This window comes from Lissotriton helveticus, chromosome 5_1 (genome assembly GCF_964261635.1).
Source record: "Lissotriton helveticus chromosome 5_1, aLisHel1.1, whole genome shotgun sequence".
In the NCBI taxonomy this organism is placed as follows: domain Eukaryota; kingdom Metazoa; phylum Chordata; class Amphibia; order Caudata; family Salamandridae; genus Lissotriton; species Lissotriton helveticus.
The window spans coordinates 2,067,449,799-2,067,477,104 of NC_136065.1; the positions used below are offsets into that span (position 1 = coordinate 2,067,449,799).

General features: G+C 42.7%; 1 protein-coding gene across 1 annotated transcript in view; it reads right to left on the reverse strand.

The window, feature by feature from the left end:
• The window catches only part of LOC144753984 (uncharacterized), a 73,160-nt gene extending 46,291 nt beyond the window's left edge, over positions 1-26,869 (reverse strand). Inside the window, exons 1-2 of the mRNA XM_078641506.1 lie at positions 26,768-26,869; positions 11,212-11,592 (exon numbers count right to left, since the gene is read on the reverse strand). Coding sequence (XP_078497632.1) covers positions 11,212-11,592; positions 26,768-26,831 — 445 coding nt within the window. The 5' untranslated portion in view covers positions 26,832-26,869. The remainder of the gene's footprint in view (positions 1-11,211; positions 11,593-26,767) is intronic.
• Between the last annotated feature and the right edge of the window lie 437 nt (positions 26,870-27,306).

Here is a 27,306-nt window from a genome sequence, read left to right on the forward strand (position 1 = left end):
AGGTAAAAAGTTGAATTGTGGTGAGCCAAATCATCAAAAGAGGGCCAGTGCTCCAACATCCGTAGTTTTATTGGCTACAGCAACACTGTATCCAATTTTGCCATCAGGAACAAACCAGCTGATAAAATTGCCTGTCTCTAGTGAACATTTCTTTTCAGCAAGGGGGCGCACTGATGCACTTCACACTCTGCTGGGGCACCTTTTTCCCTCATACCCCATCCCTTCCAACCCTACCCCCCATTCTTTCACAGAACCAAGCTGACATTTACCACCTGCTTAGAGCAGAGTCTTAATCTTACCAGAGAAGGTCAGCTCAGTTATTCCCCATTGCAGGAGTATTAACTTGAAACTGCACAGTACTGATGGGGTGTTAGCGCATGTTGACGTTAATTCTGCATGCAGAGTTAGCCTGCTACTCGGAATCAGGCACAGAGTGACAGCATGAGTGACAACATTGGCAAGAGTGATGTGGGAGAGAGGGTGCTGAAAAAATGGGATGAGAGACAAGAACTAAATGATATAATAAGGCTGAAAAATGGAGCAGAAGTATTGAGTATTCAATAAAATATCAAAGAACTACAGTGAGAGAAGAAATGGGAATATGTACTGAAGTAGATGAGGGTGGTGATGGGCAGGAATGAATGAATGAAGCAACATTTCTAGAGCGAGTGGTTACCCGGAGGCATCTCAGCGCTAACAGCGGTGCAACTTCATACTCCGGGCAAAGTTAGGGAAACAAATGCGTTTTTAATAATTTTCGAAAGGTCAGGTAATTTGGCCTAAGGCGGATGCAGAGGGGAAGAGGATTCCATAGCTTGGCGGCATTATGCCAGAAGCGACGCCCACCACTGGGGTGACACGTGGGGTCATAATTTGCACACAATAGGAAACAGACGACACTGGAGTAGAGTCTCTTGGAGAATGTGGAAAAAGGAGTGGGACAGCAGTGCTTAATTTGTAAAGCAATAAGTGCCAGGGATCTCGTCAGGAGGCCACTGCAGCTTGCACCACAAATTGCCCCTACCATGCGACCAATGAAAATAGCAACACAACTACTAACCATCACATATAAGTGTGACAATTCGGACTATTGCAATCCCCGAAGAATAGCTTGTGTGGAAGGGAACACTCCTTTCTAATGCATATTGAATTAACGATTAACTATTGTTGAGGTCATCTCTAAATTACCCAGACAGCACCACCTAGTGACAGACTGTCACACGTGCTAGGGTGTTGACAGTTAAGTGCCGCTGCCAAGCTCCGTAAACCACCGGCTCAAATTAAGCACTGGGGAAGAGGAGAACGTGAGAGTAAAAACCATGTAATTGTGGGATAAAAGAGATAGGCTAAGATAAGGACAGATGAGAGACAGATGGAAGATGGGAATTAGGAGCCCGAAGCAGGGAGCGTTAAGAGTTTAAGTAAAGGAGCTTGAGAGGGAACGTGCATTCAGTCTCAAGTTGGAAGGGACAGATTTTTATGAAAATGGAAGAGGAAGATGTGAAGGTGATGGTAGTTTTTATTGGAGCTAAGCAAGTAATACATCAGTGGTACGGGGAGAGTTGGAAGCTTCCTGGGAGGCATGCAGCTATAATTAGTTCTGCAGTTGTACCACAGCCAATAGTGTGAGTGGCCCTTTGCACCTTAGTTGTGTCTGTCTTCACTAACTGAGGGTACAGGACACAATTGTCCATGCTTGTATTAGGGCCCATGGCATTCTTGCTACATCACTGGTGAGATCCATCAGTGGAAGCAGGTAGTTGGTTGGCTTCCCTTCCACCTCACCAGTTGTGTCCAACTTCCACTGTAGGCTGCATGGGGTTTTACTGGAATGCTTTCTTTCCCCAGTTGTTTACTATCTCCCAAGTTTAAGCTAAGTCATACTGCCTCAGTCATTTAACAGACTGTTCAAATCTATGAATCATAAACTTAGGACATTTTGTTCTGTGCAACTCATTTGCACCCCCCGACTAGATCTACCCTATCAACGAATATTGGAATTCCAATATATTGTGAGGCAACATACATTGCTCTGGGGTGTTCGGCTGGTGGCGAGAGAGTGTCTAACAACACCTTAAGCCATAGATCAGCTTATCACTAGTACTGAATAGCATATATTCATATGAAAACAATTCACTCAATTTAATATACTACGGGTGCTGGCAAAAGTCAGCTATGGACTGTTGATAGCAGACTTTGCAGGATATGAGACTGACATGCTACAGACTGGGTGAGGCATTTGAGCTCCAGCAAAACCGTGTCATGGTCATGAATAAACCAATATCTCACCATTTAGTAGCTTAGCAGAAGATACATGCTACTCTGTAGATGTGTACAAGTGGTGTGAGGTGGAAATGTTTCAAATAGCAACGTAAAAATGTTAAAGGTAAAAAAATATATTTTAATAATCAAAAATAAACATGTTAACCAGAAACTGCAAAACTATAAAAACCTATCAAAAATAGTTTCCACTGATCCCACAAGTAACAATTACGATAAACACCATTATTAAAATGATTGGGATGGGATGCAAATTCCCAAATATTATGATGTTCGTTCGAAGGACACTAGCAAGACCTAAGGCTCAGGTGATGCTGAGCACAAGTACATGCTGGCAAATAAAAGAAGGGCATAAATGCAGGCCTGGGATTTTACCTTCAGAAGTAGTCTTTAAGTGGCAGACAAGTCCATCCAGTGGCATGAGGCTGAAGCATGCATCTAGAGGAGCCTATATGGCATCAGGTATGAGCAGTAATCTTATGGTCACTGTTACAACACTGTAAGAAATTAGATTGTTGGTTCACTGGGGTGTGTGCCCTGGTCAAGCAGCAACCACAAATCTTCTCATGGTGAAGTCAAAAGCAACCCTAAATTAACCTGAGTTCAGCCCTTGGGAAGCTAGATTTAAATCAGATGCGATGTGTAAAGTATTGGTAAAACACTTAAAACAGTAACAAAGTGAAAACATGCCCCAAAAGTTATGTTATGTTATATAGTTGCTTATAACGCGCACTGCTAGTTGAAACTGTCCTGGCGCGAGAGAGGATCGCGGTATCAGCTAAAGGAAACAGGGAAACAACAAGGCTTGCCTAAATAAGTGTGTTTTCAGATGTTTTTTAAAGCTTGTGAGGTTTGACGTGTGCCTAAGTACGTCGGGAAGGTTGTTCCACATCTGAGCAGCTCTAACCGTCAGAGATTGACCCCCTAGACGAACGCTCTTAAATCTGGGAATAACCAAATGTCTAAGGGCGGCTGATCGCAGCTGACGGGATGGTTGGTAAAAAACAAATCTGTCCCTTAGGTAGGAAGGGCACGGGCCATGTAAGGCTTTGAAGGCCAATACCAGGGTCTTAAAGCGTACTCTCTGAGCTACTGGAAGCCAATGTATCTCCCTGAGCTCTTGCGTACGCTGAGTCTCCTTGGAATGTCAAAGAGGAGCCTCACTGCCGCGTTCTGGACCACTTGTAATTTGCGAATCAAAAAGTCAGGCGCACCGATGTAAAGGGCGTTCGCGTAGTCCAGAGGCGAGAGAATAAGAGCTCTGGCTACTGTTTCTTTTGCCGCTTGGGGAAGAAGGGGAAAAAACTTCCAGAGAGTGGTTAGGGTACCAAAACAAGTACCCGCCAACCGCGTGATTTGTTCCCGGAAGCATAAATCAGCTCTGAACCAGATCCCTAAATTTTTTGCAACCCCACAGTCCCCGTTGGGGCATGGCAATCCACTGGGCCTAATGGATTCCTTAAAAGCCACCGGAAAATGGCCTTACAGAAGTATCTCTGACTTGTCCTCATTGCATTTGAGGCAAGCCTGGGCAAGCCAGGCAAAAACTGAGGACAAGCACTGCCGGACTCCGTCGGTACATAGATTGTTCTTGTCCCAAGTGATGAGAAGTTGGGTGTCGTCGGCATAAGCCATTATTTTTGCACCCAAGCTCTCGGCCAAACAGACAAGAGGGGTCAAATAAACATTAAAAAGCAGGGGACTTAAAGTCGACCCTTGAGGAACTCCTGTATCAACCCTGCTATTTGATGAGTGGTAGGGGGGCAGCCATACTTGTTGGAACCTGTCTGTGAGGAAAGATTTAACCCAGCTGAGGGCCGCGCCCGTGATGCCAATATCCTCTAGCCTAGCGAGAAGCTGGGCGTGGGGTACCGTGTCAAACGCGGCAGAGAGGTCCAATAAAATTAGAGCCGCTCTGCCGCCCCCATCCAGACATTCCCTAATGGCCTCGGTGACTTCCACGAGCGCGGTCTCAGTACTAAAGGAGGAGCGGAATCCGGACTGGGCCGGATGTAGAGCCCCAGATGATTCTACAAACTTCTCTAGCTGCCGAAAGGCAGCCTTCTCACAGACCTTGGCTAGAGCAGGGAGCAGGAAATGGGCCTGTAATTGGAGATAATCAGAGGATCCGCTGAAGGTTTTTTGATCAGTGGGAGAAGTTTTGCTTGTTTCCACTGAAGAGGTACCACGCCTGTTTGTAAGGACTCATTGACCAAGTCAGTCACTATAGGAGCAATAACTTCTGCCACACCACTCAAAACCCTAGCTGGGCAAGGATCAACTGGGGACCCGGACTTCAGTGCTTTTAGGATGGCCAAAAGTGATCCCAGACCAATTTGTAATAATAGAGTAATTTATCATAAAAACAAGACCAGAAGACCTTAAATCCTGGTTTGAAGAGCGTTGCGCTGATCCATGTCGAAGATGTGTTGCACAGCTGAATTGATGCAGTGGTTCCGATATGCTGCTAACGTGTGGTGTACGGTCCTGCATCATCGTCAATGATCCAGTCGAAGAAGGCATGCAATGTGAAGTCTGGCATCAAGAATCCGTCACGCTGTCGGGTCTATGTATTGATTGTGAGGCTGCGATGTGAAGTCTCTCGTCATCGTCAAGGCAGACATCGACATGGGCTGCTCAGGCCTCCGTTGAGGATGTGCTGCACAGCGACAGTTCTGAAGGCTGTAGCAGGCTGTGGCGGTAATGCAAGTTTTTGTGACGGGTCCAATCCACAGAGCAGCACAATGTGTTGGTTCTGCTCAGTTGTGAAGATTTGTAGGTTCTTCTGGTTGTGGTGTTGCCCACTGCTGAGCGCTGTCAGTGCTTGTTGGACTGTGGGGAGGGCACAGAACCCCTTCTTCCTTGCATCTTTCTTGCTGGGCTGAGGTGTTTTACATTGCCGAGACACTTACTTTGAATTCCCCCTCGTTTAGTCAATTTTATGCTGAGTGCCGGCTGCCATTTTAGGGTCGGGCACGATCAGGCAGGGTTTCGGTTCACTACCGTTTTCTATCCCTGGTCTAGTTGTCCGGTACTGAAATTGCTCCCGCTGCCCTTTGATCACACTAGGCCGTTTTATTGCGTCCCCGCCTCACTAGCTGGAAGTATTGCTCCCTCCAGGGGACCACGTGTCTGCGCCGATGGTTCCTGTTCCTCCGGTAACGTTTAGCAGCTCCCCCGATCGTGGTATGCAGCATCCCGCGCACCACTCATTCAGGGGTCATGATTATTAACAACAACACCACCACCAATACCACCACCACCACCAGTACCACCACCATCAATACCAATACCACCACCATCAACACCACCAATACAACCACTAATACCACCACCAATACAACCACCAATACCATCACCACCATCAATACCACCACCACCAATACCAACACCACCAACACCACCCCAATACAACCACCACCAAAACCACCACGAACCACCAATATAACCACCGCCAATGCCACGTCCAATACCAAAACACGTTCACAGCGTGCTCTCCAACTTCCTGGAGTCAAACGAGCTGCTCCATGAATCCCAATCGGGCTTTCGATCGAACCTAAGCACCGAGACGGTGCTCCTGGAAGTCTCTGAGACTGTGAAGGAGGTGCTGGACACCGGAGGCAGGGTGATGCTAGTCATGTTAGACCTGTCGGCGGCGTTTGACACCGTCCCCCATGAGGATCTCCTCACTAGGCTACATGACATCGGTCTTGGGGGGACGGTGCTCAACTGGTTTTGTTCCTTCCTAGCCAACCGCCGACAGACGATCTGGGTCCCATCTGGATCTGCCGAGATGCCGCCATTGGGAGTCGGAGTTCCTCAGGGCTCAGTATTGAGCCCTACTCTATTTAACATCCTCATGACCCCTCTGGCGGCACTGGGGGAGTCCTTTGGGGCCCGGATCGTCTCGTATGCTGACGACACCCAGCTTCTGTTTACCTGTCACAAGGGTGAAGACTTCAATGGGGAAAGTATCCGTGAGTGCCTTGGGGCTGTTTTTAATTGGCTTTAACGAAACAGCCTCAAGTGTAACTCGGATAAATCCGAGATACTTTTCTTCGGATGCCCATCGGAACCAGATTGGCATGGTTGGTGGCCCGCTGACATGTTCCCCCCAGCTCAGTCATCTAAATGGGCTAAGAACCTGGGAGTAAAAATTGACAATGAGCTTTCGCTCAAATCCCAGGTGGCTACTCTTACAGGAACGTGTTTCGGGATCCTCAGGATGCTTCGAAAGTTCTTTCCCCTACTTTCCGAGGAACATCGGAGGATAACCGTTCAGGCACTTATAGGATCCAGATTGGATTATGCAAATGTGCTGTATCTGGGTCTGCCAGAATATCTCTTACAGCGCTTGCAGGTGACTCAGAACGCTGCAGCACGAGCGATTTTTGGCCTGCATCGCCGTACTAGTGCCTCAAATCTACTTCTATCCCTCCATTGGCTTCCTATACGGAAGAGGATAATGTTTAAGGCTATGACCTGAGCCCATAAAGCCCTGCATGCCAATGGTGCAAAATACCTCCAGAAGAGGCTGGATTTTTACCGGCCTGCACGATCCTTAAGATCGGAATCATTGGCTTTGGTGGTGGTGCCACGTATCAAGAGGGCCCGGCTGGGCGGTCGGTCCTTCAGATTCCTTGCCCCTCAGCTATGGAACTCCCTACCACTGTCTCTGCGGGCTACATCTAATTTGCTTGCCTTTAGGAAGGGTCTAAAGACTTGGCTGTTGTCTGGTTAGTGTGCCTCCCTCTATTAGGTTTCTGTTTTTTACTGTTATGTTTTCCAGTCTCTTTCAAGGTCTGGAGCACAAAGCGCCGGGACACTCCTTTGGAGTAGCCGTTGCGCTATAAAAGTCCCATATAAAAACAAAAAACAAAAACAAACAAAACCACCACAAATACCTCCACTACCACTACTACCACCACCACCACCACCACCACCATAACCACCACCACTGATACCACTACCACCAATACCATCACCAATGCCACCACCACCACCAATATCGCCACCACGAATAACACCACCACCAATACCGACACCAATACCAACACCACCACCAATACCAATGCCATCACCAATACCACCGCCACCACCAATACCACTACCATCAATATCACCATCTCCACCACCACTAATATCACCACCAATACCACCACCAATACCCTCACCACAAATGCCACCAACACCACCACCGATACCACCACCACCAATACCAAAACCACCAACACCACCACCACCACAAATACCACCAACAATACCACCATCACCACCCATACCACCACCACTACCACCACTAATACCACCAATACCACCACCAATATCACCACCACGAATACCACCACCATCAATACCACCCCTACCAATAATACCACCACTAATACTACCACCACAAATACCACCAATAACAATGCCACCATCACCACCCATACCACCACCACTAATACCACCAATACTACCACCAATATCACCACCACGAATACCACCACGAATACCACCACCAATACTACCACCCCTAATACCACCACCAATACCACTACCACCACCACCACCAATATCACCCACAATACCACCACCACCACCAAAACCCCACGACCAATACCATCACTACCACCAATACCACCATCATCAATACCCCACCACCAATACCACCACAACCAATACCCCCACCACCAATGCCACCACCACCAATACCACCACCACCAATACCACCACCACCATCAATACTACCACCACTACCAGTACCAATACCACCACCACCACCAATACCCCACCACTAAAACCACCACCACCAATACTACCACCATCAATTGCCCACCACCAATACCAATACTGCCACCACCAATACCACCACCACCAACACCAATACCACCACCACCAATACCAATACTATCGTGCCTCTCGCTCACTAGTAATAGCAGGGGCACTGTACGAAGCTGGAGCTGCAGCCGAGACCATCCTTTCCTCCCTCCATTCCTGCCATAGAGCACAGCCCGCCCTGCACCAGGAGGTGAAGCCAGGGCCCAACTACAGCTGGAGTGTTGTTTATTAGGCCAAAGATAGCAATGAAATTACTCAATGCCACACTGCACACTCAAATCAATGAGAGGGCAGGAATTAGCCCCCTCCCGCTCTTCCTCCTGAGCCACGAAAGTCTAATCACAGAGCGAAAGGTGTTTGAGCGCTTTGTTAGTGTTTATAGTTCAGATCATATGTAACTCTCACTTCACAATTTGTGTCTGAGTAATTTACAACTCTTACATATATTCTTCACTGCACTATTTATCACTACTTCAGATATTTACAATCTAACAAGCTGTCGAGAAGGCCCTTCATTGCAATGCAATAGGTATTGCATTCGCGAGAGTTTAAGCTATTAGTATTGTAAATGACAAAGCCTTTTATTTATGTTTTAAAACCCAAAACGTAAATAAAAGGCATTGGGTCCGATTCACAAAAATAATCTGAGACAAAATCCTAACTTTAAGACTTTCGCTATTCACAGAAGGCATTTAGGAGTACCAAAGTTAGGATTTTGTCTCAGTAAACTTAAGACAAACTTAAGTTTAACTGAGGCAAAATCCTAACTCTACGACTAGGATTTTGTCTCAGTTCTCTTTTGTGAATCGGGCCCTTTTTCATTTACAATGTCAATAGCTCAAACTCGCGTGAATGTGATACCTATTGCATTGCAAATGTATGTTTAATATGCGTAGAATGAAGTGTATTTTGATTGAGAACTATAGTTATATCTGTAAACCAATTTGTGTGTCTTGCTTGTACCGCTTTCTTGTGTGCTTTTAGTGCACTTGTATGTGAAGCTTCTATAGGCATTTAACTATTATATTGCTTATTGAATCTCTGCTATTTATCCCATGATCGATCGATTTATCTATATATCTATCTATCTATCTATCTATCTATCTATCTATCTATCTATCTATCTATCTATCTATCTATCTATCTATCTATCTATCTATCTATCTATCTATGTATCTATCTATCTATCTATCTATCTATCTGTCTATCTATCTACAGCCCTTACACTACATGGTAATTATCCCTCTGTTAAACATGCTGAATGGATTTGGACAGCTAGTAAATACTTTTTAACTGATTTCTTTTTTACAGTTACTGTTTTTGGTTTATGTTTCAGAATGAAAAAATGCAGAATTTCAATGCTTTTCCCAATGTCTTTACTGTCCTAAACTTAAAAAGTCAGGACAGCTGCCAAGACCGGGGACAATCTAACAATGCTGTAAAGATTTTTGGTATAAAACACAGATTTCCTATTTCCCCCACTGATTTTGGACAATTGGCAAATTTTCTGGTGAATTCTGAAATATTTGAATTTACTCAAAGATTTTCAATATATTGCTGAAATTCCAGGCAGAGAGGAAGTGTGTACAAACATAAGAAAGGAAAGAGGATTGACTGGGACCACGTGGAAGGAGAGACCTGGAAGCTATTATCATAGACTAGCACTTATTGAGGGACTCCTTTTAATACCAGCTCAGATGAGTTGCAGGGTCGGCTAAGCTCTGGGCACCTGCATAGGTAGTTCCTGCAGAGAGGCCCCCCAACCCATTGTCACTCAGACACTCAATGACTTATATTCAATACAATTGAATGCAACAATTTTTGTGCACTGTGAGGTGTATACGCAAGAAAAGTGAGGCCTATGGAAAGCTGTTGGGGAACAAAAAGGGCGCCGAGAGATGTGTGCCAGGGTTGGGGAAGGAAGAAGAATGTAAGTCCCTTATTCACATTTGCCAATGTTTTGGACAACACTTGATTATGGGTTTTCCTCTTATGAGACCAGATAAATACCTTGACCTTTCAGACAATGTATCTGGGCGCATACACTGCCCCATCTTGATCTCTTCAATGTCCTGCTGGCTGCAGAACATGTCCTTCTACTTCTGGTATGTTAACATTACTACCCCTGTTTGTCACGCCACCTCATACGGAGTTCAGTGTGTTGGTCATGCTGGGGGGAGAGTTTCACCTGTGTACTCCCTCACTTCGCACCGCGGTTGCAGATTCTGGATTCTCTTAGTTTCTTGCCAAGGAAGGCTACAAGCTCTGAGAGTAATTCCAACATCTATGATTCTGGAGTGAGCTTCCAGAGACAATGCTCTGTGTCTTTTCCCCTGCAGAGGAGACCCCTGTGCTAGTGGTTTGATCCAGGTAGTTTACTCTGTATACTCTGGCTCGCACACTAATCTCAGGAGAGATATTCAGTTACATTATGGTGCCCACTGGGATACATCCATGTGGGTGCTTTTCTGTAGTGGAGGGTTTACACACACACATACAATTTATTATTCTGAGGTTCTGCCTATTGAGAGCACATGGCAATAAATCCCCTGAATGTGGCTTTATCATTGCTTGTGGCTGACACACCCTCTCCAAGGAAAGGACATTTTATATTTCTCTAAGATCGGTGTGAGGGTGAGTTGCACTAATGGCTGCACCAGATTACCTCTGTGACACCTGCATTGCGATGCACACAGTGGAATAGCCTCGCTCTAGAACACGCTTAGGGCAAATATGCAAACACTAGATGAAGTAAGAAAACTAGCAATATTGGTCTAAAGCTGCATTGCCTGGTTATGAGCCCCCTACAGAACATATGTCAAATTGCACCTAAACAGTCCTGCATGTGCACACATCTGCATATACCTGCCCCAATTGGAAACGCTCCCTCTTGTCGAGAGGCTCTGTTGTCAATGGCAACTAACACGAGCAATGATATCACTCTAAATTTGTCATGACTGTTCAGTACAACAATGCACAAGGCCTGGTGCTCATGTCCATTAATGCCCATGCTCTCAATATCCAAGTGGTATTCAGATTCTTTTTAAAGCCACACTTAAGCAACTGCCCATTGACTGCAGTGCTTGAAAATTGTCTTGAGAGACTCACCTTGTTTCTTTCCTCTTTGCTTCTCAATCACCAAAAGCTTTGTTCCGTCCCCTTTTCCTTTGAGGCTGATGTTCACCTTATTTTCATCAGTCATACTGATTTCACAGTAGTAGACATCAGAGTCACTCACTCTGACATCCGAGATGGTCAAGGTGGCTTCCCCTAGTTTGTTCTGCTCCAGGGAGGACAATTTCCACCGTTTGTTGTGTCCTACGATGTTTAGATCTTCAGATTTGGTTTGATTCTTTTTCTGAGTCCAGGTTGCCCTGATATGTGACCAACCCTTGTTCTCAAAGGAGCACGTCAACACAACCATGCCACCTTCTGTCGCATTCTGACTTGAGGCCTGTAGCACCTTCAGAGAGGACTCCGCTTTACCTGCTGGAACAAACCACAGAGATTTATTTATTTATTTATTTTTGGTATTTGTGAAGCGCGAACAAATGCCCGTGGGCGTCTCGGCGCTATAGACTCAGTACATGACTCTCCAGAGGTGGTTCATACGATGGATTACTGATTGAACAACCAGGTCTTTAACTTTTTATGAAATAGCAGGAGAGAGGGGGTTGACCTAATCGACAATGGGAGGGTGTTCCAGTGTCGGGCTGAAGTGACCAAGAACCGTCTGTCTCCCCCAAGAGACTGTCTTTGTGCGTGGTACTACTAATTGATGCAATGTTGTGGATCTCAGTTGTCTAGAAGGGCAGTAGAATGGTAACTGATCTCTAAGGAACTGTGGGCCTTGCTTGTGCAGTGCTTTGAATGCGAGGCAGAGTGTCTTAAATTTTATGCGGTTTTTGATCGTGAGCCAATGGTAGTTCCGGATCGTTTGGGCAATCGGTTTAAATTTAGGAGTCTTGGAAAGCAGTCTTGCCGCAGCATTTTGTATAGTTTGCATTTTGTTGACAACCCGAATCTGTGCGTTTGCAAAAAGGCCATTGCAGTAGTCCAGTGAGATGACCGTCATAGCACTTTTTTGAGTGTATAAAGGTGTAATATGGTTTTATGTAAGGTGCCTACCTAACACTAACGACTTGGCTTTTCACACAATTCTCTGTCTTGCAAGAAAGATATTCACATTGATATAACATAAAATAACATGTGCATTTCTAAAGCGTACTTTCACCCAATGGTATCTTGGTGCTGAATAACAGATGTTTATTGTTACCAAACTCAAGGGTACTCATTTTATTAACCTCAGAAGGAGAAGTGGACCTGCCATGATTCCAACCTGTGACCATGGGTTCAAACACAGGCCTCTACAGTGGATGCATTAGTTCTCTAAGCCACCAGACCGCCCTGTTTCCTGTGCAGTTCTGTGTTCTAGGATTCCCCAGCAAACAAGCCTTAGAGAACTTGATTACTTGGTCAATATGATTTTGGGTTATTCTTCCTGCAGCAGTACTCTGCATGATATAATCGGTGGGGGCTCTGCCTAGCTCGTGAATTTACATTTGGGGACAGCAGAGGATACACATTCAAAAAACAAATGTACTCTTCACTTCAAACTTGAAAAGAGTTATTCATGACTGAGTGGGCATGCAGGTGTACTTCTTGTACCAGATTTTTGGTTTGCCAAATAAAGTGGTCTTCCATCTTAGCTGATGGTGTTGTGGGGTTCATGCATGCCTGTGTTACTATCCAGATGGAGGCTGTGTTGAGTGCTGTATTGTTTGCATGAGGATGTGTTGCGCAGAATATCATTCAAGTAAGGGTCATGTCAGATGTTAGGCACATGCAGGGCATACCTACTATTGAGCTATGTGGAAGAGGCTGGCCATAAGAGGTAAGACATGTAAGGGTGGTGTTACATGGTTAGACAAAGTTGGTTTTGTAGTGGTTGCAGTTCATGAAGGACAAGTTGGCATGAGCCATGTAGGATGGGTTAGAGTTTTAGGGTATGCAATACCGAGACAAGAGCGGCGATCCAGGCTGCTCCTAGCTCACATAGCGCTAGCCTCCTCCGTGTTTCTGGTCATTTGTTATCGCGCTGGTGTGATTTTAAGACACTTGTTGTGATTTTTAAACTGTGTAAATGCTACTTACCTGCTGTCACTTTTGCTCTTGACCCTGTTCCGCCGCGGCTGTGTGCCGATCGAGCGGAGGGTCTCTTTCTGAGCAACACGCCCTACACCACTTCCTGCCTGCCACACTCTCACGCAGGTTAGCGTGCTAGCTGTTTCCTCCCCTTGGGGTATTTCAGATGGGGCCATGGCGGAAGCGCAGCGGACGAGCGCAGCGGGCGCGCCGACTTCGCGCCGAAGTTGCGCCAAAGTTAAGCCCGTCTGCGCCCGTCCGCGGCCGGTCGTGCCCAGCGGCCATGCGTCATGCCCAACTGACTACCTACTCCCGCGCGGACCTTCTTGCCCTCCAACATCCTGGACCCCTGCACTCTCGTGCAGTTGGTGCTGCGCTTAAGTGTGGTATTTTCATCTCCCCGGGCCCCTTACCAGGTACTTTTGATTCGAGTATTCGGACACTTCACGGTGTCTCTCCGACCATCTTACCTGGCGTAGGGTCCCCTGGGCCACAATCTCTGGCGGTAGTATATCTTAACACTCGCTTGCTGGTGAAACACCAGCTTGAGATATTTCAATTGTTGGACGATGATAAAGTGGATATCCTTCTTCTCTCCGAAACCTGGCTAACGGAAGTTTCTGCCGCGGATATCCTTGCGGCCATCCCCACTGGTTACTATATTTTACAATCTAACAGGGCTGGCGGGAGAGCCGGAGGGGGGGGTCGCAGCTATCATTCGCTCCCAGCACAAGTTTACTACCCTGGAAACCTCTACCCTTGCCAAAACTGACTGCCTCACTTTTAAATTTTCCTCTCCTAGGTTCTCTTTTGTTTGCGTCCTTGTTTACCGACCTCCTGACTCTATGCCCCTTTTCTCTCAACAGTTCGGCGACTTGGTTTCTAGGCTAGTCGTTAACTCCGCCAAAATTCTCATTATTGGCGATTTAAATTACTGGCCTACTGACCCCCGGGAGAGTAATCCCTCTGAAGATTTCCCCGACCTTTTACTTGGTTTGAATTGCAGTCAGCATATCACTGTAGCCACGCTTTGCAAAGGTCACATTCTCGACCAAGTATAGACGACTACCCTTGACATCTCTCCTCCTTTAGTGTACCCTTGCTCATGGTCTGATCACTTCTTTATTTCATTTTCCATTAACCTTACTTTGCCCGTTCGCCCCATTCCCATTATTAATTTTACTGCCCGTAATTGGAAGCATTTCAACCTCATCTTGGCCTCTATAGCCCCTAGGGACCAGACCTCGCTGACTGACCAGGCCAGTCTCCTGGAACAATGGCTGGTATCTGCCAGTGATAAAGTAGCCCCACTAAAAATTATAAAAACTAAACGTCCCCACGACGCTCAGAGTTGGTTCACTGATCAATTGAAATCAGACAAATTGTCCCTCCGCCAAGCCGAGCGCCGATGGAGGCGTAATTACAACCCCATAGCTAAAACCGAGTATGTGGACTCACTGAAACAGTATAAAAAATCTATTTTACTGGCCAAAACCTCCTATTTCTCCCAGAAAATTATGGACTCAGCCTCTAAGGCTAAGGACATTTTTTCTATAGTTGAGGAGCTCACCCTGCCGGATCGTGTTACTGTCCAACCTCTACCTACTCAAGCTCTATGCGATTCCCTGAATTCGTATTTTTCTGAAAAAATTGCTTCCACTAAAAACAACATCCCTCTCCCCTTATCCCCCATTCCCCCTCCTTTGCCCCCTATGAACCCTTGTCGATTGGATGCTTTCCCTCCCATCTCCCTGACCAAGTTCACCTCATTGCTACACTCAGTGAGTTCTGGATCCCCTAATGATTGTTGTCCCCCTCAAATTCTTAAATATATTTTTTTGGCCTGTCCAGACCCCCCCTTGTTATTGCTCAACAAATCGCTTGCTACTGGTAAGGTCCCAGATTCTTTTAAACAGGCAGTTGTTGTCCCCATACTAAAAAAGCCAGGTGCCGACCCTTCGGTCTTAAGTAACTTTCGACCCATCTCCATTCTTCCCTACTTGGGGAAAATCTTGGAGGCCCACGTCACTCGCTGCCTCAGTGCATTCATCGAGGGCTCTTCCTTTCTGGAGAAGCAGCAAGCTGGCTTCCGGCCAGCTCACTCCACCGAAGCTGTTATTGTGGCCGTGATGGATGTACTGAGGCAAGGCGCCGACAAGAATATCACCCAGGCTCTTGTATTACTGGACCTGTCGGCTGCCTTTGACACGGTCGATCATGCTATCTTGATCGACCGTGTCAATAACGCGGGTATCCAGGGTGTGGCCCTCTCGTGGATTAGATCCTTCCTGCATCAGCGCTCCCAGGCAGTCCATTTGTCCACCTTTTCCGCCTCTTATTCCCCCTTAGTCTGTGGAGTCCCTCAGGGCTCTGCTCTCTCGCCACTTTTGTTTAATCTCTATCTGCAACCCCTCTTGGCTTCCCTCTGTCACACTCCCGTTACTATTTTTAATTATGCGGACGATCTTCAATTGATCTTTCCTGTGGACTCCTCCCCCTCTTCCTGTACCAACTTTCAATGCACCATGCTTGTGATCTCGGAGTGGATGCATTATAGTCAGCTGAAGCTTAATCCTAACAAGACGGAGTTGGTGTTGATGGGTGGGCCAGCCAACCCTTGGAATTCCAGCTTCTGGCCCCCCTCCCTTGGGCCCTCGCCCTGCCCTGTCAATTCGGTAAAGAGCCTAGGTGTAATCATCTCTAGTAACCTGTCTATCAGGCCTCAAATTAATGCAGTAACATCATCCTGTTTTTTCCACCTGCGCAGGATATGCAAAATTCGTAGGTTCCTCACCACCGAGGCACTCATTCTTGTCATCATGGCTCTGGTTACCTCATGCATTGACTACGCCAACTCCCTCTATGTTGGAATTCCTGCCTACCATCTCCACCGGTTGCAGTTGGTACAAAACCAGGCAGCAAGACTGGTTTTTCATCTGTCCAAACATCAACATGTCTCGTCCCTGTTGAACAGATTGCACTGGCTCCCTGTGGCCTATCGCTGCTCGTTCAAACTTGGCTGTATTGTTTTTAAAGCCCTTATTGACCAAGCTCCTGCTTTTATTACATCTAGTCTTCAGCGCTATACCCCCTCTAGAGATCCCCGGTCTATCTCCCACAACCTGCTGTCGATCCCAAGGTATAAACGTAAAAAGCATGGAGGATTGTGTTTTTCTTTCTTGGCCCCCACCTTGTGGAATTCCCTCCCTATCTCCCTTAGACTCTGTTCCCGGTATGACTGCTTTCGCAAATTACTCAAGATCCATCTTTTGAAGCTAGCCTATTGAGTTATTCTGCCGCACTGTTTCCCCCCGCAATTGTTTTGAGCGCCATGAAACCGTTCTGGTGACCGAGCGCGGTACAAATTCTTTTAACATAACATAACAATATATGCATACATTGTACTAGCATTATATTTAGTTAATATAAAGACGATTCATTTATTTAACAGAGTATGTGCAAAGAGCAAGTCATTTTAACTCATAGCACTGCAGAGGATGTTAATTACTCTTACGTACTTGGATTTTGCTTTGTTTCCCACATCAAAGTAACACAGTGAAGGAGCTGGAGAATGTCAGCAGTGTTTAAACATCCAGTGTGAGAAGCTTAGGGCACCTATTCTTTATGGTGACTGATTCAGGCTACTGTTATAGAGGAGAGCACCCAATACCAAACCAGGTCCTGCTACACATCTTCGAGTCTTCATCAGTGATTGGCAATTTTTCAGGATAATATTGTTACAGTACAATATTACAGTGTAATAATATTTTCCTTATTTGTTATTTCATAGGTTATGAAGTGATATGGGCCCTCTGCATGCCGCTACCTCAACATCCATGGCAGTTGTACTTCTTTTTGCTGATAGCACTTAGGCATGTCCCACATTGTTTATTGCCGTAGGTGAGTGGGCCTCTGGTAGCCCTCTGGAAAGCTCACATGCTTTGGTCAGACATTTTGGACTGGGTGTTCAGTGCACACATATCAGTAGTGCAGACATATTTTACAGTGTTGAGCCATATTTAACCTTTAAAACATCAATTAGCATGACATTCAAACATCCATTTTCAATATGGCATTTTTCATATGACAGTACACTGTGCAAGATGTCAGTGACTGATCTGCATGCTTTCTTGAGTAATGGCATCAGATTGAAGAGGGAACCTTTATTTTGTCACTGTGCGTTTTTAAAGTAAAACAAATGCTTTCCTTACAATGTTGATGGTTTAGTGAATGGTAATAGTGTCAGTCGTTGTCTGCAGAGATTCCTTGATCATCATAAAGTTCATTAGGCAATGTGATAATTATTGGGAGGTTGACTGGTGACATTTCTCCTTTAGCTGTGGCTAAGGTACAATTCACTAGAATTTGCTTAGTTGAAATGTTTTCATATTAAATAGCCTAAACTGAAAATAAAACTGGTAAAGTCCAGGACAGACGAATGAAGAAATCCATGCTGCAGGCAAATGATTTAGAGGATTCATTTACAGCATCTGCCCATCCTTAAGAGCAGAGCGGCCATGCTCCCCACCTTTTGGCCGACATGAAGAGTGTCTGTCAGGCTGACCAAATGTTAGCCTGACAGACACTCTTTATGTTCAGGTCAGGCACCCTGGTACTGTACTCACACTGAATGTGTAGGCACCTGGCTGCCTGAGCTGAACTTTGCTGTGTTGAGATGTCATAGCTCCTGTGGGCATGAACTCTTCCGCCTAGTAAGGTGCTTGGAAGACCTTCCCTTTATGATGAGGGGAGAGTCACCGATAGCCTCAAACCAGGTTGCTTTGGTTTTAAGACCTGAAGTGCCCAGGGTTGAGTGTCTATCAGTGACACCTCGTCACAGAGCGGGATGGTGTTAGACCTTGCATCCTTGGTGTGGTTTCCCCTGATTTTCTTGCCTTTTACCTCCTTTTTTTCCGACTCCATATTTGCTGGCTTTAGGATTTTGAGCATTTACCACTGCTAACCAGTGTTAAATTGCACTTGCTCTTTGCTAAAAACATGGTAACATTAACTTAACCACAACTGGCATATTTAATGTACCTGTAAGTCCCTAACAAAGTGCACTACATGTGCCCATCCCCAGTAAAATAAATGCTACTAGTGGGTTTGGTGAAGTTTTTGTGCCATCCACTTAAGTAGCCCTTTAAATATGTCTCAGGCCTGTCATTGCAGAGCCTCTGTGTCCAGTTTAAAAACTGCCATATCGACCTGGCATGTTAAACCTCTTTACAGGTCAAAACATTCCTTTTTTTTAAATTGAGATCCATATAACAATTTCTTTTTATCCATAAATATATCCATAAAAATTCATTAAATATGTCGATTGTAATACAGAGTTGTTCAATAGCACTGATTTACCGAGAGGGAGTAAATCCTGAAATCCATAGAGATAAACAATCTAAACATTTAAGCCAGACTGCAAAGGACAAAGAAAGCAGTATCCACTGCCAGTCATAAATATAAACTAGACAATTGATTAAACCTTGGGTACCTAAGCATATACCTAAAAATTCAAAAGTCCCTCAATTTGCGATGCATAGGCCTGTTCACTCTTTTAAATGAGCTTCATTTTTCGGACCTATTCATATATAGATGGTATGAGATCTGATCACCATCTCTGAAGCAGAAGTGATCTTGCTACAGCCATTGCAATATATAATAGTTTGACAAGCTTGTCTGAAAGAAGAAGGTCTGGGTCATAGCCAAGTATTATTAGCCAAGTATTCAAACCTATTAAAATACTGCATTTAAGTTCTAGATAATACAAAATATAATTGAGATTGTTAACTGCTGACTACATACTCGCTGAGATTTCCATCCCCACATGGTTTGCCCATTTCGTAATATCCTTCCCCTTCAGATCACTACCCCTGATGGAGGCTAAACGCTTTTTCCATTCCCCAGGTTTCTTAAATGCCGTATCTTCTAATAATTCATATACTAAGCATTACCGTTCACTGATCTGGACCAAATCAAGTTTACTCAGGAACTTACTAAAATATTATATGACCCAAGAAGAAGGAAGTCATTAATGATTAAATGAGACATTTCAGCTATACTCAACCATCTAGAATTCCTCAAAAAATCAGAAATTTTCCCGGAATCCAGCATTGGCCCATTTTTGTGTTATCACTGAAGATTCTCTGAGGAAATTGAATAGTGGAAGGACAGACATTTTAATCAAAGCAACCCTACCCAAGATGGTTAATGGAAGAGAGCTCTATCGGAGGAATAAATCCGGAACTTTTCGTAGAAGTGGGGCGAAATTCAAATTGTATAAATCAACTATTTGTGCTGAGAAATACACACCAAGATACCTCTTTGGTTTTGTATTTAAACAAGAAAGAATATTGGGGTGTAAATCCATACATGCTCCGCCACACTGTATGATTTCTGTCTTTTTTTTGTTTATTTTGTATCCACCTAATACCTCAAATTCCTCGAAGATCTCAAACGTTTTTGCTTGGACCTCCTTCTCAGGCTTTATAATAAGCATGATATCGTCGGAGTATAGTTTCAGTTTCGCCATAGCTGGAAGTGGAGGGCAGATATCAATACTATTCCTAATTGCAATTGCTAAAGGCTCGATAAAAAAGGCAAATAGTACCGGAGACAGAGGGCACACTTGTCTAGTCCCCAGTTTAACCTTGACCTGGCCAACCTCCGAGGAGTTAATGATTATGTTGGCTTCTGCATTTAAGTATAAATTCTGGACAAACTCGTAATTTTAGGAGGAATGCCAACATTTTGCAGAATAAAAAATAGGGTCTCCCAGACAACTAGGTCAAATGCCTTTTCGGCATCTAAAAGGAGGAATAGAGCAGGTATCCTCCAAGTCTCAAAAAAGTCCAATGTTTCCATTTAATAGTGTGTATTTGTTCCTAGCTGCCTGCCAGCAATAAAACCATTTTGGTCAGGGTGAATCAAATGCGAAGCATTCTTATGAAAACGGTTAGCTAAAACTTTAGTGATTATTTTATAGTAGAATTTAATAACGTGATGGGGCGGTAAGAATTAGGATCTTCGCTATCCTTTCCTTTTTTCAAAAGCTGACTATATTCCCATTTCTAAATGACAATGGTATCACCGCACCTTCTAAAATTGAGTTAGCCGACAAGGCATCTCAGATGCATCGCCTACATCCAGCTGGATCGATGACGACGCATTGCTTTCTCTGCTCCATGCATCGGGCCTATCGATGGCGCAACAAGGTATTTTTTCAGCAGGACAAGGTCACTCTCTCTATCCAACCCTCGCTCCATTGCGGTTGGCCTGCACATTTTGATTTATTCCGGTCAAGCAATACTAGATGTCTGTGGATGCTGCTTTATGCTTTTATACACTCCATTTCAGTTTAATTGGTTCTACCTATCGGGTTGTTGTCATTTTGGTCTTGTTTTGATCATTAGATTAAGCTTTATTTTTCTAAACAGGTGTGGTATCTTTTTCTGTCTGGTGATTTCACTGTTTCACTGTTTGAAGTGTTGCACGAATGCTTTATACAGTGCCTTCTAAGTTAAGCCTGAATGCTATGTGCCAAACTATACGAGGGTGAGCACAAGTTAACGGAGGGTGTGTAGCTGACTTACACTGACTGCGATTATGTTTCCTGCTTGGACAGGATGCATACCTCTGCCAACCAGGTGGGGTCAGAAAGTCTTACTAATCCCGCCACACTCTTTGATGAGGTAGGGACTACAGCTTCCTCTCCTTGGCTGACCAAAGTTCCAATCCTCTAGGAACCTTGGAAGCTGAGATAACTGCTGCAACTGGTTAGTTCCTTTTTTGATGTTTTATATGTGTGTGTGTGTATGTGAAAGTGTGTGTGTGTGCATGCTGTGAATGGGTGTGTGTGCATGCGTGTGAATGCATTAGGCTGCAAGTGAGTGTGCATGTAGATTGGAGAGTGTATGTGTGCGTGTGTGGCCGCCCCTCTCTTTCTGCCACTGTTAGTTTAGGACCCTCACAAATTCTAATGGCGGCATCAGACAAGAAGAAAGTAAAAAAAGAAATGCTTTCTACATATTGAGCACCTTATAAAAGTTAATGTAAAAGGCAGGAAATGTAGTTATGTAATGGTCAACACTCCCAAAAAGCGATTTAATATGTAAGGAAGAGGGAGAAGAAACGGGGGGCCAGTTATGATCCCATTGACATCTACTCAGCCGATGACAACCGAACGTTTATGCTGCAGATGATGCTTTTCATAACAAAGAGAAAATGAAATATTGCAACAGAAGAAAAGGTTTTGTACTGTTCTGAACTGTCTTCTAAAACATATGTAGACTGAACAAGGTAAGGTAAAAACCTTCAGATTGATGTTATGTTGAATTCAGAGGCTATTCATCAATGTTTGTACAACAAATGTTGCAGGATAAACAAGGTTTCAATATATTTTCGGTGAGGGTTTGGGAATCCTACAAATCCTGAAATTCTGAGTGCATAAGGGCTGGCTGCAGAATAACTCTCTTTGCTGGAGAGGCTTGTCACCTCAGATATAGACCCAAAGCTACTGACATTTTTCAATTTGATTACACAATGTTACCTTTATGGAGACTGGATAGGTGCTTGATGCCATTTTAGCACAGGCTACCTATATTATATTATCTATAGTTTGACATTTCGGTAAGATTCGAGATAAGACTAAATAAAATGAAAGCTTAAATGTGTTGATAATGGAAATAAATCCTACTCTTTAAAACAAGGTATAAATTGACCCCATGTCTTAATCTCATGGGTTTTTAGTTACTCTCACCTATAAGGAATTTTCACTAAGGCTGTCAGCTAAAGGAGTTGTTTTCTTCCTTTTTTCTGTAGCCTTCCAGCTCTTTAGATGAAGGAAAAATGGTATCCTTTGTTTTCACATCACCTCCACAATATCCTTAAAAAGATGAATGACCTTACTGATAAGGTCAGAGAAATATTGTCTTTGGAGGGAGGTCAAAGAGAATAATTTTCTTTTTTCCAGAAAATAATTCACTTCAGTGTGACAAGAAAAAGCAACAGTTCGAGAGGCACTTCGGATGATTCAAAGATGCAAGCAATAATCTAAGTAATCAGTTCTTTCTAAAACGAGAAAATCTATTTTTTCTAAGTTTAGAAAAGTTGTTATTGTTATATAGATGTGCTATTATTCAATTTCTTCATCGCTGAATGATGCAGATTAGAAATTGACATCCACATTGCACAAGTAGTCTTCTATATTGCCTCCATTGTTTTCAAATTGTTCTTGCTTTGTTTCAGCTGTTGTTTGACATGATCTCGAAGCAAGATTCTTATGTTAGACTAAACATTTGGACTAAAACCTACAGTGAGAACTGTAGATTTTATAAATCCATTGCCTCCTGTAATGTTTCAGTAATTTGCCCTCCGTGCAATAGTTTTGAAAGAAAAAGATGAACACAGAGAAAAGGAAATATCCTGAAAGACAGCAGTAACTAAACTTCTATTTTCTTACTACTGTTTACTATGCTTCCTTAGTGGAGATTAAGTGAAATTACCAAATAAATCACTCAAAATTACGTTTCTTACACAGAATACCAGCTTTTGTATTCTGCATTTTCGTTCAGCACAAAAGGAGTCCCCACCCCCATTTTGTGTCACAAGGAAGCATTTTGTGTTACGAAATAGTGCAAACTCATGCAAGATGTAAAAAAACTTGTATTCAGTTTGTTCACATTCTTCCTGTGATCCCGCAAAGGTTCTTTACTCAAAAAAGTCTCACTTACGCGTCATGGTGTAATGACCTATTCTCAAGGATTCGTATTACAATCATAACCTATAATGCTAGAAATGACACAAAATTGCACTGACATACATGAAATGTTTCTCGAGCCCACTCTCAACTCTTGACGTATATTTTCACCCAGTTCAGTGATTGCTAAATTTATTTTAAAATAGGTATCTGTGAGGTACATTTACAGTTTGTTAGACTACACTAATCTAAAAGGGGCAAACTTTTTTTATAAGTTAAAGCTCTAAAAATAGCCATAAAGTTCATATTTATTCATGATGGCATTTAAGTTTTGTTTCATTTACATAGCCTCTTCAAGATTATGGAAAGTTTTGCGTACACAACATGAGTGTCTGGGTACTTGACTTAACTCTAGAAAATATACTCCACAGTTAAGTTCTGTTCTTAGAATTATTTATTGTGAGACCATGTTTAACTTGTATCACACTCAAGACAAAAGGAATACAAATTGTGAAGGCCAGTCTTTGTCAAAACGACATTAAAACCATGTCCTTAAATTTCCAAACCAGCAAATTCAAAACCAGATCATGGAAAGGTAGACTTAGCAACTAAAACACACACATGTCTACTCTTTAGAAAATTAGTCTCAGATGTAGCATAGCAGAGATTCGGAAACAATGGTTGTTACTGTGAATGCCTCCACCTTACATACACCCATTGTAGCTCCTTTCTATTTATTCTATAATTACATGGTAACAGTGAATGAATGACATTATTTTTCTCCATTGTTATGTAGGGGTTTTAAAACTGACTCATTCACTTTTAATGCTATGTTCCTGAAAATGTGGGCCATTCTTCTATAGTAGTAGTTGTAAATAGTGCGATCCCTAAAGCTTAGAGTTATGCAAAATAATTTCTTTGAGACCATTTTTCCTAAAGGTGTTGAAGCAAAGAGCGACAGTTCACTATATTTCTGAATAGTTTGTTGATATGTTCCCTCCACTCCCTGCAACATTTCTCATGCTGATGTGTGTTCACATCCAATTCTAGTTTTGGGTCAATAAACTCTAATTTGTTTTAAGGCTTTTTGTCCTAACTGTGGACATTTTCCTGTGAAAATTGGTGAAGGCATTATAAATATAGGAAATAATCTTTCTATTGTTACTTTATTATCGTATATATTTATTTAATAATTCTACTGAGCAAATCTATCCAAAAGGTATCAGAGTGCTGTACATGGTCAATTGTGTAGAACATTGTGTGTGTAGGGAACAAAATTACCTGCATTTCCATCGGACAGGGTATATACGGACACCAGTGATTGAGCTGTAATGTTCTCGTTGTGTAGGTTACATAGGGATAACCAAGACAAACCCTTCTTATTGTTAGAGAAGACACGTTTCCAGAAAATATATTTTTCATTTGTTCAGCAAATTTGCATTCTAGTTTCTAACTTTTATTTGACAAAACCGCAGGAAATTAACATATTACAAGTGTCATAGACCTGCTCAGCTGCAGCATTTACCTTTTTCATGTGTGTGTGTGCTTGTGTGTGTGTGTGTGGTTTTGGTATGAAATCTTTCATTAATAAAAGACCAATATGAACAATTTCATACAGGATTCAAGATGTTGGGATGCCTAATCTTCATATTATGAGGCATTCTAATACAGCAAAAAGTATTACTCACAATGGGCACTTAGTTGAGAAAATGTAATGAAAACCAAAAGGATGTGGGCCATGTAGACACGTTCAAAATGTTGATAATTTAATTGATGATCAAACCAGAAGTGTGGTGAATTTGTTTTTGTTTTTCCGTAGAGGGTGACAGCTTAGTCGAATCCAATTAGCTCCGGAAAGTGTCATAACAGTCAACTCCATTCCTTTCATTGGGAACGCATTTACAGAGAATAATAATGGAATCTTCCCACACTAATGGGAATACATTCATGAATCTGAAACTAAAGTATTCCTTCAATCTCACTATGGTAGAAATTACTATGCAGGGTTACATCAATTCATCGTTTCTGTGTTAGTGAATTACGTCACATTTGGATATTGTCAATGTATTACAAGATTTCTCTCTTTTTTCTTAATATAATTTTTCTCTACACTCAGCCTGATTCTGAAAGAAAGTTCTGAACCTGAACCTGTAGGTCTACTGCACATGGGTGGAGATGTACTTCTTTCAACAGTTCACAGGTACTCCTAAAAATCTGACACAATTGTAGGTTTCCTGCTTTATATCTTGAAAACGTTAATGCAAAAGCATTCACATGTATATTTTCAATTGAGAAAATCATGGGTATAACTGAAAGTTAACTCACTGAACCTAATAGTTTTGGGGTTGGAATTGTCCCTTCCCGTTCCCCTCCATTTACGTCTGCCCTTGACAGGAGTTAATCCGTGACTATTTCTAGGGTGGTAAGAAGTCAGAGAACAGTTTGCAAACACCCACAAACTTATGTAAGTAAATTATTAAATGAGTGCAAAACCAACTCTTCTGAATTCGAAAGTTATTTTGCATCTTCAAAGGCAACTATTTGCACATGTGACTGTGGATTAAATGCACCAGTAGCTTTGAGATTTGGGTTTCTAGCTTGTGGCTTATGTGAATCATTAATTAAATACATTTCATAGCAATTTGTGCCAGTTTGTAACTGAAGCTGAAATTCTAATTTTATTTCATTGATGATTTATAAAGCATACACAACAAACTGAAGCCTCACTTGAGGCTTAAGCAATTAAGTGTTATTATTACACATCTGTATGTCTACTCATTGTATTTATTAGAGGAGCAGGAAATGCAAAATCAGCACATCACAGATCTCTGCAGTCAAGTTTTTGTTTTTACCAGGTATTTACATAAATCACAGTGACACTTCTATTTTATATATTGTTTGCTAGTTAGTTTATATAATGAAATAAAACATCCTTTCTCACCTAGGAAAATGGTGCTCAAATCTCACAAAATAGGAAAATAAACAGATATTAATCATATATTGAATTGTCAAAGCAAAGATTATGAAGACTTAAGGATGCATGCAGTGGACCCCAACATTACCTGCATAATCTTTAGCAAAGATGAGATATGCACCCTCAAATACTAAACTTGAGTTGGATTTAAAAAAATCAACAACTATTATACAAATAATCGCCACTGACTTAATTGCATAAGATGTTTTTCAAACATAATTCTTTTCTCCTCCAGGAACGTTGAGTGTAATACATCATTATTAGATGCATCAACAATCCCATAATTAAATTCATATAATCATGATATTATATCTTTGCCAAAAGTTATATTTTTAGTTTTTTTGGAGTGGATCAAAGGTTTCAGGAAAAAACTGACAAAGACAGAAAAACTGTACTTTAACCTGCAGACATACACAGACATTAAGAACTTGTTTGGCCACTGGAAGTGATTTTTAAAAAGTTGAGACTGTTTTAACTCTATTCTGGGCGCAGGAGGTGACAGAAAAAGGCGACCATTCATTGAAATCATTTATCAGTATTATCCAACAGGTCTAAAAAAGGAAAAGCTATTTATGTGAAACTAATATGTGTTTATCGGGTTTTGGTAAATATACACAAAATGTTCAAACACTCTTCTGTTGAATCTCATTAAGTTCGCTCACCCAGGTTTTCCTGAAATATTTTACTACTTATATCTTACATTGAAGTTAGATGCTTTTCTATTAATAAATATTATCATAAACTAGCACAAATGAAAATCATGTGTAAAAATTGCATTTAAAAGTCATCATTTATATTTTTCTTAAAAAATATGCATATTGTTATCAAATAAAATAATTGTTCAGTCTTACCAGTATAAATTGTGTATATCAGCTCAAAAAACACGATTTGAAATGATCTGTGCCAAAGTTCCATTCTTCTGCCAACTGCACAGCATAAAGCCCTTGCAAAACTGAACCTTCTCAGGCAGAGGGCTGGGTAATCAGAACCCACCTCCCAGACCAGAGGTTGTGAGGTCATGGAATCTTTTTGTGGTCAGGTTTAGGCTAAGAATGTAGGATGTCAAGTCTACTGTTGTGTGCAGTCAGCCAAGTCAGGCCCATATTTGGTGACGGAGAGACGTAAGCCTTCTGAATAGGTTGGTCTGTGTGTGCACCTAAGACGGATTGTGTACGTGATATCTTGAAGACATTGATGGAGCAGAAGCAATTAGCAAAACAGAGATTGGGAGATAGCGTGCAATAGAGTATATGGTCTCTGCAAAAGTGTGTTTATTGACTTTTTAGCTGCCTCTAAATATTAAAAAAAGATAGTCAGTAGAACCAACAGCCCTCATTCTGTGTTTATAACAATACAATATGTACAAGGAACATTTTAAAATGTTGGAGAA